We start from the raw sequence: 13436 nt of genomic DNA on the forward strand, positions 1-13436 counted from the left end.
GAGGACTCTATAACCCCAATTTGACCCTTTTTGCTTATATCCCGATCGTTAGCACACAGTGACCCGGGTAGAACGGAACTGGAGTAGGGGAGAGACTCTGTTTCAAAGCGTTACAGGCCATGGCATAGTCACCTACGAAGCCATAAAAGTTCAGACGTAACAGAAACTGTTTTCAAACCTAACAAACTGTTGGGAGAAATTACACAACCTAAATTTTACACTAAATACAAACAAAAACTTGAGTGTAACAAAAAAATTGACAAGATGGAATTTTTTTCATTTTTACTAAGCTGAAATCTATAAGAAAATGTATAAAAATCCTATGAAGTTTTTTACTTGCAGATCTGTGTTATTTACCTATTTCTTTACCAAATAATGTTTGTAGTACGTTCCTATTTTATATACTTGAAAGATTGTTTCTTATTTATATGATATCTATACAAAGTACAAATGTCAAAGTTATTTTCTTGTCAAATAAAATATAGCAAGTTTATCTGTTAATTTACATAAAACTATATGTATAAGGTACATTTGGCAAGTGATTTTCTTGACAAACAACATAAATTACTTTATTTTCTTCCAAATTATTTTTGATGTTTTGGTACAATTCTCTTATGTTTATTGTTTTTTATACAATTTTTTGTAATTCCTGATTTTTGTTCAATAAACTTATAATTAATATATTTGTATTTCATTTGTACTCACCGATACATTTTTATAAAGTGATTTTTTATTGTGGGGAAGGGTATACGGGTGCCAACTAAAGCAAAATGTTTATAAAAATGGTTGGAAGCTGGATCTGCAGAGGAGTTGCAGGAGAAAATCAAGATCAAACTTCTCCATTTCACATGACAACTTGTGAAAGTTAATAGAATGATTAAGACTAAATGTTGAAATTGCCAATTGCAGAACTGATGATCTCATATGATCATTAAAGATAATAACTGAACATAAAAAAACTTGTTGTAAAATAAATAATAAATTTTAAACTTTGAAATTTGTGCACATTTTTAGGATACATGCCCTTATATCACAGATTGATATTCAGATAAACAACTTCATTAAATTGAACAAGCATTTCTTCAATTGTAGAAATATTTTTTAATGTGGGTCAATGATTTCTTCCATTCATAATTTCAGGAAAAACTTTATGACAAAAATAATTATTTTGTCATAATGTAACATATCATTCAAACATTTGAATAAATAAGTAATACATTTGTTTGATGGTAATAAAGGTTATACATTGAAAAATAAGCAATTGGAAAATGTCAACTGGGAGGCATGGACAATGGTCTTTTTCACATACTGTAAGTTAAAAAAAATGCAAAACCATTGGCATGGTTTTGCATTCTTTTTAACACTACAACTCTATGTCATCTTTGACATGGAGTTGTAGGTTTATCTTAATCATCTGTATTCACATGTATCTTCATGAAAAAATGAAGATCACAAACTTATCAAAAGGTGGATGATATATAGAAAAATAAGTTTGAGTTAAAATACTGAGAATTTTGACTTAATGAGACTGTATTGCATGGAACACCCTACATAATGTGCCCAGGAAACAGGTTCAAGTTAATGCAGTTTGATTTAATAATAATAATAATAATAATAATAATAATAGCTCTCCCGTGGTCACCACCTGGTCGTGGTGGGAGAGCCCAGTAATTTTACTGATCCATAGGGCAATGCAGGCTGGAGCACAAGCTCCTGGTAGGGACACCCATGCCAGTAAGATCTATGGGGAGAAATGAAGCTAAGTGTGACCACACCCACATTCTGTGTAGATATTTATTATGGTAATAACCAGATCAAAGTGTGATACCGGCTCGGACGTCGCCCGGGTTAACAAGGTCCGCGTTCGTGGGTTAGGCAGAGGCTCACGTTCGAAAAATAGGCCACAGTCTCCCTTGGTTACCGGTGGCAAAAGCAGCACCGGCCCAAGCATGGCTACTGCAATGCCCTCAACAGATGTGAGGAACCAACCCAGCCTTGGTGTTTCTGTGGCAATGCATCCACAGACCACAAAGGCTGGAAAACCACGCCAACGGATGAAACGGACAGAAGAAATGAATGAGTTTATCATCCGTACTTACTACACAATCACAAAACTCGAAACAAACATGACAGCATACAGACAACAACTACACCATAGATTCACACAACAGTATCCTCACCTCACTGTCACCGAACAAAGGGTTGTTGATCAAAACAAGAACAATTATACACAACAACCTTATTCCACAAACAACACTTGAACTTATCAAACAACAGGTTGCTGATCAAATACATCAACAGACAGAAACATCTAACATTAATGAAGATCATGTAACCTGTCAGGATAATTCAGCAACAAGCATTGATAATAACACACATACAACAATTACCACTAATGATACTACAGACACTTCCTCTTCCATCACTGATAACATAGACATGGATTTAGTTAATACGCTCTCACTTATATTTCAGGAAACACTCACTAAATATACAGGTACAGATCCCACACAACGACCACGAATACCAAAAATCAACACGTCAAAAGAAGTAGGAAAAACACTAAATTACATAAACACTCACTTACTACCACACTACATTCATTCAATTTCTACACTTGCAGACATTCATACATTAGTTTATGCTGGGGCAGTCGCAGTAGTGACACACCATGGACTGAAAGTACAATCACAGACAAATACACAGAAAACACAATTCTATCACAAGCCTGCCTGGCAGAGAAGAATAGAAATACAAATAAATGACATTAGACAGCAATTAGGCAGGCTGACACAATACGCTAAAAGCAACATAACACCCAAATTAAGGAAACAGCTCAAAAACATTTTCAAGAAAATAAAAACACACACAAAACATGAACATCACAACACACACATTACAGAATACATTGATACACTAAAACAAAAACTTGCTGCCAAAGCACGTAGACTCAAACGATACAAAACATGTACACTACGAAAACAACAAAATAAATTATTTACAAACAATGAAAAACTCTTTTACAGACAAATTAATAACAAAGCAAACACTGATACACAGCACAGTGGCACACCAACAGAAGAAGAACTCACAACATATTGGTCTTCTCTTTGGTCCAGTGCTGTCACGCACAATGCTGATGCAGGCTGGATCGAGGAGGAGAACAGAAACTTGCACAACATACCAACTATGCCCTGTGCTGAAATAAACATACATGATTTCCAATACACTGTTAACAGAGCACACAACTGGAAGACACCTGGTGTAGACAACATTCACAATTTCTGGTACAAAAAGTTCACATCACTGCACCAGGAACTAGCTAAACACCTAACACACATCATCATCAATCCACAAGACATGCCAAATTTTCTTACTCAGGGCATCACCTACATGAAACCTAAAAACAACAATACCACAGACCCCACACAATACAGACCAATTACATGTCTTCCAACACTCTACAAATTATTGACATCCTGTATCGCAAACAAAATATACAAACATGTTGAAGAACACGACATTCTAACGGAACAACAAAAAGGTTGCCGTAGAAATCACAGAGGATGCAAAGAACAGTTACTCATAGATTCAGTCGTTCTACGGCAAGCACACAAACAACACAGAAACATATACATGGCATATATAGACTACAGAAAAGCATTCGACAGTGTTCCACACAGTTGGCTGCTACATATTCTACACATGTACAAAATACATCCATCACTCATTGCATTCTTTCAAAACACTATGCAGCACTGGAGAACAACACTACATCTCAGGGTTCATAACACTTCCATACAAACAAACCAAATTTTTATTAGGCGAGGAATTTTTCAAGGAGATTCCTTGAGTCCTCTCTGGTTCTGCTTAGCCCTGAACCCATTATCCAACATGTTAAACAACACGCAATATGGTTACAATATCAGGCATGAAAAAACAACACAGTTTACACTGTCACATCTCATGTACATGGATGACATAAAACTTTATGCATCCACACAAAAACAACTTCGTCAACTCCTACAAATCACACATTCATACACCAAGGACATACAAATGAAATTTGGCCTAGATAAATGCAAAACACTTCACATAGAAAAAGGAATCCTGAAGAAAGAAGATTTTGCACTTGGAAATGGAGATGTTATTGAATCCATGGAAGAGGGCAAGTTCTACAAGTATTTAGGATTCCAACAGGCCAAACTAACAGAACATACACAAATAAAGCAAAGATTAATTAAAGAATACCAAAGTAAGTTAAATGCTATTCTCAGAACACAATTAAATGCAAAACACACAGTTAAAGCAATAAACACATATGTCATCCCAGTACTCACATATTCTTTTGGAGTTACACATTGGACTCACACAGATCTTGAGCAAACTCCAAAGGAAAACAAGAACAACACTTACTAAGCATAAACAACATCATCCTAAATCCGCCACAGAAAGATTAACTCTTCCACGTAAAGATAGCAGACGTGGCCTGATTGTAGTGAAGGTTAACTATGTCAAACAAATACAGTCACTATGAGAGTTTTTCTACATTAAACAAGAAACAAGAAACATCACAATTACATAAAGCAGTAACTCTAGCAGACTCAAATAACACACCATTAAACTTACAGTCACATCATATGGACACAACACAACATATAAAAAGCATAGACACCATTAAGCAATCGTGGGCTCAAAAGGCACTCCATGGCAGGCATCCTTATGATCTGGCCCAGGATTTTGTTGACAAAACTGCGTCAAACAGCTGGTTAGCACAGGGATGCCTCTTTGGGGAGACGGAAGGATTCACGATCGCCATACAGGATCAGGACATAAATACTAAAAACGACAGAAAACACATACTCAAAGATGCAACACTCACAAATGACACATGCAGAAAATGTCACGTCATGCCAGAAACTATACAACACATCACTTCTGGTTGCAAGCTCTTGGCACAGACAGATTATTTACACAGACATAATCAAGTAGCAAATATAATACACCAAGAGCTTGCAAAGAAACACAAATTAGAAGACATTCACAAACCTTACTACAAATACATTCCACAGACAGTATTGGAAAACAACACGCACAAAATGTACTACGAGAGAGCCATAATCACAGATAAAACAATTTACCACAACAGACCAGACATCACACTCATTGACAAACACAATAAAATCACATACATTATAGACATATCCATTCCAAACACTCACAATATACAAAATGCTTGCACTGAAAAAATTAGTAAGTACACAGAACTCATCCAGGAAATAAGACATCTGTGGAGGATGGATAGGGTGCTTACTGTACCTGTTGTTCTCTCCTCTACATGTGTCATACCACACACACTACACAAAAGCCTGGGCACATTACAATTGAATAGAAACACATACATCACACTACAGAAGGCCACTATATTGAATACATGTCATATTGTGAGAAAATTCTTGAATACAGACACACACACTGATACACTTCTTTAATTTCTGTTTTGGTTACTATGCCTTGACTTTGGTCCGGCATAGTACACAGCCACCGGTGTTAACAGAGTATATCTCACTTAACAAAACACACAATAATACAGTAAAACCTCACTATTATTATTATTATTACTAAACTAAATATGTAAAAAGTTCTATTAATTTTCGCCTACATACTAAACAGAATACTACTCTCTAATGTTTTGAAATATATTTAATTGAAACTAAAATTATTTATTACAAGAAATACTACTAATTCATAATTTATTTACAAATTTTTATTTAGTAGGTGGTTTCCAAGACTGTATTTTTGGGTTTGTTGTGCTATAAGGCATATATGCTTTATTAGTTCCAGTAAAATTTTCTGTATGATTTATCATCCATTTATATTGTACAGGAGGCACTTTAGTTGGTGGATCATCTGTCATGTAATGCAACCAACGATGCCTGTAAATATTACATTATTAAAGAAAATTTGTAAATATCTATAAATTTATTTTAAAAAAAGTTATTTTTATTCTTCAAAAACTGGAATGACTCGCATAAATGAAGGACCAACACCTGAAACCAGCACAAACTCAAAGTAATTTTACTAATACACAAAATAACACTTTTTACTTATAGCTGAGATAATTTTAATTAGAAAACTAACGTTTTCGGCTTACTCAATAAGCCATCTTCAGGTTCTAACATTCGAAAAAAGGAACATTATCATTCCATTAACAGAATACAAATGTTTGAAAAAATTCAAACCGTTAGCAACGGACAGAAAAAGAAGAACATGGTAATATAAGTAAATAAATATACAAAAATAAATAAAAACAAAAAAGGAAGAACAAAGTAATATAAATAAATAAATATACAATCAAATCGTTAATCGTATAGTGGGAAACGATTCCACTGGTGATGCTTTTTTAAAAAGAGTGGCAGGTTATCGAGGAATGATGCCAAAACAAGCTAAGACAAGCCTACGAGTTCGTCATACATCTCTTAACTACGAATTTCCAAGCTGTTGGTAGAGGCATGCATAAATGCGAGGGACGCTGACAGCCTACCAACAGCTTGGAAATTCGTAGTTAAGAGATGTATGACGAACTCGTAGGCTTGTCTTAGCTTGTTTTGGCATCATTCCTCGATAATCTGCCACTCTTTTTAAAAAAGCATCACCAGTGGAATCGTTTCTCACTATAACGATTTGATTGTATATTTATTTATTTATATTACTTTGTTCTTACCTTTTCATTTTTATTTATTTTTGTATATTTATTTATTTGTATTACCATGTTCTTCCTTTTTTGTTTTTATTTATTTTTGTATATTTATTTACTTATATTACCATGTTCTTCTTTTTCTGTCCGTTGCTAACGGTTTGAATTTTTTCAAACATTTGTATTCTGTTAATGGAACGATAATGTTCCTTTTTTCGAATGTTAGAACCTGAAGATGGCTTATTGAGTAAGCCGAAAACGTTAGTTTTCTAATTAAAATTATCTCAGCTATAAGTAAAAGGTGTTATTTTGTGTATTAGAATAATTATTGGCTAAGCTAGTATCTGCTTTATGTAATTTTACTAATGTTTTCATATATAACAGACATTTACAAATAGATGAAAACATTCATAAACTTACTATTTTGAGTTCCTTTATGGTGGTTTCTAGTGTTGAACTTTAATTATTGTTATTCGGTAATATGCACATCATCAACGTGTAACATTTCTAAAATGTGGATTGTGTCAAAAATCGAATCTATAATGCTGTTATGATTTTAAATGAAACTGCTTATTTTTGTACTGAACACGTAATAAATTTTTAACTGAAAAATGTGTAATTTGATTAAGCAAAATTTAAAAATTAAAAATCATAACTTTATAACTATTGAGTTTAATTTATTTCTGTCATAAATACTAAATCTCAGCTTTGAGATGTCTTCAAAAGTTTTTAAAATCAAAATTATGTAAGAAAGCATTTGATTAAATTACAGAGTATTATAAAATGTTCTCTACATACATAAAACAAAACTTTAATGCTCTCATAAATCTTACCATTCAGCTGGAACTTGACTACCATCATAATCCATATGAATATATTCATTATATTCAACCCATCTATTACGGCCTGAAAATAATTAAGATTAGAAATAGACTCAATTACATACATACAAATTAAAAAATAATAATGTAAAGAACAAATAAACTAATAAATTATTTTCGTATGAAAGATACGAAAATAATCTCCGATCTTTAAAACATATAATTAAGCAAAAATATCCCATGCAGCTGAAAAAAATTTTTTTTGCAGACCTGTGTAATATATGTTGGAGGGTAAATAGTGTGTGGAAAGTTGAGCATATTGGTTGGGTATCCCTTGTTATTGTGTTGGTCTTATGTGTCCAGTTCTCGGGGTCGGACAAATACTATTTCTTCTTTCTTTCTGGTTTTTCTGTTTTGTCTGGTTGTCCATTTTATTAATTGTGGTTTGATGATGTGGTGTGTAGTTTACTGTTAAGTTGTTTGTCCCCAAATAATTAAGTTTTCAAAAAAAGTAAAACTTATTTTGAAATTAATAAATCAATATCATGATCAATTTATAAAAAGATAAAATGCAAACTTTATTGATAAATTAAATGTAAGCATCAAATAAATTTTTATATATCTAAATTAATGTAAAGAAGTTGTAAATAAAGCAATAAAAAAAAAAAATTAAAACATGCTTGAAATTTTTACTTTTCTGGGTGTTACAACAGAGGGAAAGTATGGCAATCCAGAAAAAAATGACCCTCCTCAGATTTTTACATTTTTGGGCTCAGGACACATTGAAACTTCAAGAAATGCAAAAAAAATTTGGGAGTAATTTCTGTATGTATAGATGTACAGGAAGACACTACTAATTTCAGGTGAAGAGCATATATTTTAAATTAAATTAATTAAAAATTGCAGCCTGGCATTGTGACATCACAATAAATAATTACTCATTTTAATTGTGGTGTTTCTTGTTTTTTTTGTAGAAATACTCTCTTTCGATGTCTGTATTTCTTTGTTATGAAGATTATATCAGTAAAACCTCATCCTTCCTTTTCACATAAAAGTATCAACTTTTTCTGTGGAAAATTTAGGACAGCATTTGTTGTTTTGTTAATGTTTGTTTTTTTTTTCTTTCTTTAAAGTTGTTTTAGTTTTGTGTGTGTCGAATTTAAACTCCAAGTGAAATCTGAATATTAAAATAACATGTATAATTATTTAATAATGATAAATTTAAATAAATAATTTTGAAGCAGATGAAAACTTATTTGATGGCAATCATAAAAATATTCAAAATGAATTATTAACATCACTGATTTTTATTTAATTTTTTCAAAACTCTGTTTACATTATGATTAAATTCTTATGAAGTTCAGAGAGGGACAGGGTGTCCCAAAAGTGGTAAACCCTTTTGAAATAAGGATAAAAATGAGAGTTCTCATTACGTCCTTGTTTTGTGTTGCAGGTTGTTGCTGTGACTTTGAAGATCAAATATGAATCTTGAAGCAATGCCATTGACTGTCTTGCACACAATGGCATTACTTCAAGAGGTGCTTCCAAATCATATGTCATCACAGAATGGAAACATCATGTGGCCTCTGAAATTGTCAAAGCTCCAAGCTCCTAATTTTTTCTTCTGAATAAATGCAGAAGAAATAATTATATATATGCCCTTTCTCAAAGAAAGGCATGCGTGAATGAACCAACAAAATTGCTGTTCTCAAGAATAACATTTGCAGTGTAATTTAATCTCTCCCAAGAAACTTTGGAGAAATTTATGAAAACAATGATGTCTTGAATTTTTCATTGCTGAGATGTAAAAGATGGTCATATGCCCAATGTTATTTTTCCATAAGTAATCCCAATCTGTACGCTTCTAACAAATACTACAATTTTGCATAATTCAGAAAGTATTTAATAATAAATAAATCATGTGGATTTACTACTTTTGGGACACCCTGTACAATTTAAATTTAAAAAAAACACTAAAATAAATTATATTATATTTACCATAAAAATATAACTTGTTTTCATAATATTTGTTACCATATTTATCTTCACCAACTAAAGTGCCAACTTTGGCATCGTCCATTCTGAAAATAAAAATATCTCATTATATTAATAATTATGCATAATTATGAATATTTCAATCATAAAACTGAAAAATTCCAGCAATGAACTGCATAACTTTCCCATCAAAAAAGTTAAAATTGTGTGTGAGGCCATCTGTTATAAAAAGATTTGTAATAAAATCTCATATTATTAAGTATTATAAAATAACAATAGACAATTTTTATTTTATAAAACTCATCTCTAGCTTCAAAATTCTATTCAAACAACAGAAATATTTAGTCATATTTAAAAGGTAACCACAATATGACAAGGCTGCTTATTAGTTAAACTAAATGTTGTACAATGTAAATATTAAAGAAAAATACAACAGAAATACATATAAAACTATTTTCTTGCTTCAAGAATAACAGCTTGAATACATTTTACTATATTAAGAAATTTGCCTATGCAGGTTATCTATAAATAGTTTTCTAAGTTTTGGTGGGTAATATATTTCTTTATTTCCTTTTATTATCTATATGCTGAAATCATCCATGGATCTTTATGTTGTTCATAGCAGTGCAATTAAATTTTTGCTAATTATTTTTGTGTGACAGCATCATTGCTTTACAATTGAAATTTGCCAAATTATATACTGTATTTTTGTATTTCACTTTACATACATATACATGTATCTGCAAGTATATATACAGAATCAGATATTACTGCAAACATAGATGCAAGCAAGAGGCTTAAAGAAAGAAGCAGCGATAATGGCTAGTCTGTTCACAACACTATAATGTACTTACATAACGGCAAATTTGACATATAAATGCATAATGCAGACTATTTTATTAGACCATTCATCAGTAAACATGGGAAAATCGTACAAAAGGTCAGAGGAGTAAAATAGATTTTGTTGCATATGATATAGATTGAGAGATGTAGTGGAGGATACAAGAGTTATGAGAGGAGCTGACAGTGGCTTGGACCATTAATGGTATCAGTGGTGCAACTGAAGATTGGGCGGTGGAACAAAAAGGAAAACAATAGCTTTGCAGTGAGTAAAAAAGTACCTGATGAGTAGAAAAGATGAGTATAGAGAGCATGTTGAGTTGAAACTGGGGAAAGTGAATAAAGATTGAGTGATGTGGAGGTTTGGAAGAATATCCAATCTTGTGTGATAGCAGCAGCAAAAGGGATGTGGAATAATGAGTGTGAAAGAGTGTGTGGTGGAATGACAGAGTTGAGCGAGCAATGAAAGAGAAAGATTGTATATATGGGCTGAGTGAATGGCAATGTGAGTGAGAATAGATATAGAATAAAGAAATGAGAAGTTGCATGGATAAAAAGGAAAGTAAGGATAGAATGAATAAGAATGGACTGAACATTTTAGAAAAATAGAAAACCGTTCTGGAAGCAAATGAAAAATATATGTGGTAACAGAAAAAAAGTGTACCATGTATATGAAGTGCAAATGGTAAGCTGCTGTGGGATGCATAATAGGTGGAGTGAATATTTTGAGTCTGTTGAGGGGCAATGGAGGTTGCACGAATGGAGGAACAGTTGTAGTTAAATACAGTTCAACATTTTAGGTCATATTTTTTTTTATCCTTACAGCTTTATCAAACCAATTATTCTTCACATACACTCAAAATTTAATTAGAGCCAGCTCTAAGCATTATAAAAGGCAAAGAGTAAACTTGAGAAGATACAGCTAAAACACTAATCCACTGTTAGCATTTAATATAATATTAATATGTAAAATTACTTAGTTAAGTAACTAAATACTATAATTATATAATATTACTATTACATAGTATACAATTACAAGAACACAATTACACTGGGTGTATTTCTTAACAAAGCCACTTTGTTAAAACAGTTATTTCCATTTAGCTACTGTAGTGCTACTGCAGCAATGTTCATTAGTGCTGAAGACAGAAGTTAAGATAGCTACCACTATATAATATATGCATATTAAATTAATAACCTGTATAGCTTCTTATAAGTTCCTATAATTCCACCATTCTGTTTAAGAATATCGAACATTCTCTTTAGTTTATCCAGAGCCAAGTATCTCGCCATCTTGGCGAATGGTTTTTAAACGCACAGCGCCACCTTCCAACTTATGTATAAAAGAAGAAGAAAAAAAAAGAAAATTTATTATAATTAATAAACATCTAAACTTTTAACAATCATTCCAATATATAAGATTTTTTTTAATTTAAAAATAATAATATAAATTATAATTTTCTTTTAATGTTACAAACTATCATTTTCTTTCTCATTCAGTTCGTAAATGGATCACAGTTTAGAATTGTGTGTAAACACATGCCGGTGAGTTGCAATTTGTTTTCATACAAAAATTTAAGTAAATAATATTTTTAAATGTTTGTATGAAAAACTATAATAAACAAATGTATTTAATTATTTTTTATTTATAATCGGTAACGAATTACAGTAAAAACAATACTTTTATATATGTCAATACAGACCTGTGTCCTGCATGTCTAATATTGCCTATTAGTAGAAGTTAATTTGTATATGCATTCATATATACACGTTATCTAAAAGTAACTTTTACAAGCATATACATTAAATATATGCTACCAGGAACTGTTGAGTTAAAAACTTAATTAAAACATAATTAATCTTTTACATGTGTTGCTTCATTAGGCTGTATTACCTAACTTTTAATCATGTAAATGATTCCATTATTTTAAATTTTACTTTTCTGCTTCAAACTGATATGTTACCGATAAGTTTTAAAAGGCATGGAATGATTCTTATTGATTTTTTATTAAGCTTATGTTAAAGATAATATTACTAAATATTCCTATTTTTTCACATGTTCATAGTTTCATACTTTATGTAAACATAATTTATTTCCTGTAACTTAGGAAATATATTTCCTAGTTTTATAGGAAAATTTTGAAAAGCTAGGACCTATAACTTTCAAAAATTTGTCAAGGAAAAGTTCCTTTAAAATACAAATATATTCAAATATTTAATTTTTTTACTTTTCTTACTAAGAGAATTTATCAGCTGAAAAACTGTAATACGGAAAATTCTCATTAGTTTGAAATTCAAGGGACGAAATAATTGCGAGTTCAAATTATCAAGTTTTGAATAATCTGCAGTTTACATATTTCTGTACTTTATGCCAAATGTTGTGTAACTGATGTAATTTATTAAGCAAACAGAATACAACTACATATACAGAATGCTATTTTCATTAATTAATAATTTATAATATTAAATATGATATAAATAAACTGCAGGTAAACAGCACATATCCATTGAGAACCTCACAGGTTGCCAGATAGGTTTTATAAAAAGTAAAGCAGAATTCCTCAAAATGTAGCCCAAATTATTTTTAAAGTGGCCTGAAAAGCAGTAAGTCACCCAAATTTAGTAGTCTACAAATATCTCAATTTGCTACTTGTAACCCAATCTTGCAATCCTGAAACTCAGCCATATTTTATGAGATAAGAGGAAAAGGGGTAGACCATGGGTAAGGTGACACCCAAAAATATATTACTGTAAAACCAAAGCCATATTGACCAGATTAGAGTGGTCTATTGTTCTCTTATAGTATTAAGGTACTTCAGTTTAAACGAATGAGTTAACATATGCATATTATAGTTTGAACAGATTTTTCACTTTGAATTTCGAAGTACCCATATTTTGAACTAACTAAATTCTGTAATGTGTAAATCTTTATATCCCCAGCTTATAAAGATAGTACAGTTATGAATTAATGGGATTTCAAATTATCTGAGTTTGAATTAATGAGGATTTCCTGTATGTAAATAAGAAATATATAGCAAATACTGTTTTTTTAGTATCATGTGACTATAAATGTAAATCCTCTC

The 13436-nt window shown here is 31.4% G+C and overlaps 2 protein-coding genes across 2 annotated transcripts in view; one reads left to right on the forward strand and one right to left on the reverse strand.

The window, feature by feature from the left end:
• Positions 1-5685: 5685 nt before the first annotated feature.
• ND-B17.2 (NADH dehydrogenase (ubiquinone) B17.2 subunit) lies at positions 5686-11678 on the reverse strand. Its single transcript, XM_067271103.1, has 4 exons — positions 11552-11678; positions 9517-9599; positions 7531-7603; positions 5686-5936 (listed from the first exon to the last, which is right to left on the reverse strand). The coding sequence occupies exons 1-4, from the start codon at positions 11644-11646 to the stop codon at positions 5768-5770; spliced, it is 420 nt and encodes a 139-aa protein (XP_067127204.1). The 5' UTR covers positions 11647-11678; the 3' UTR covers positions 5686-5767.
• A 192-nt stretch (positions 11679-11870) lies between these two features.
• LOC136975899 (protein O-linked-mannose beta-1,2-N-acetylglucosaminyltransferase 1-like) overlaps positions 11871-13436 on the forward strand; it is a 98522-nt gene continuing 96956 nt past the window's right edge. The window contains exon 1 of the mRNA XM_067271064.1: positions 11871-11898. The gene's annotated coding sequence lies outside the window, so the exon portion shown is untranslated. The remainder of the gene's footprint in view (positions 11899-13436) is intronic.

This window comes from Centruroides vittatus, unplaced genomic scaffold (genome assembly GCF_030686945.1).
Source record: "Centruroides vittatus isolate TY-2023 unplaced genomic scaffold, ASM3068694v2 contig_391, whole genome shotgun sequence".
NCBI lineage: Eukaryota > Metazoa > Arthropoda > Arachnida > Scorpiones > Buthidae > Centruroides > Centruroides vittatus.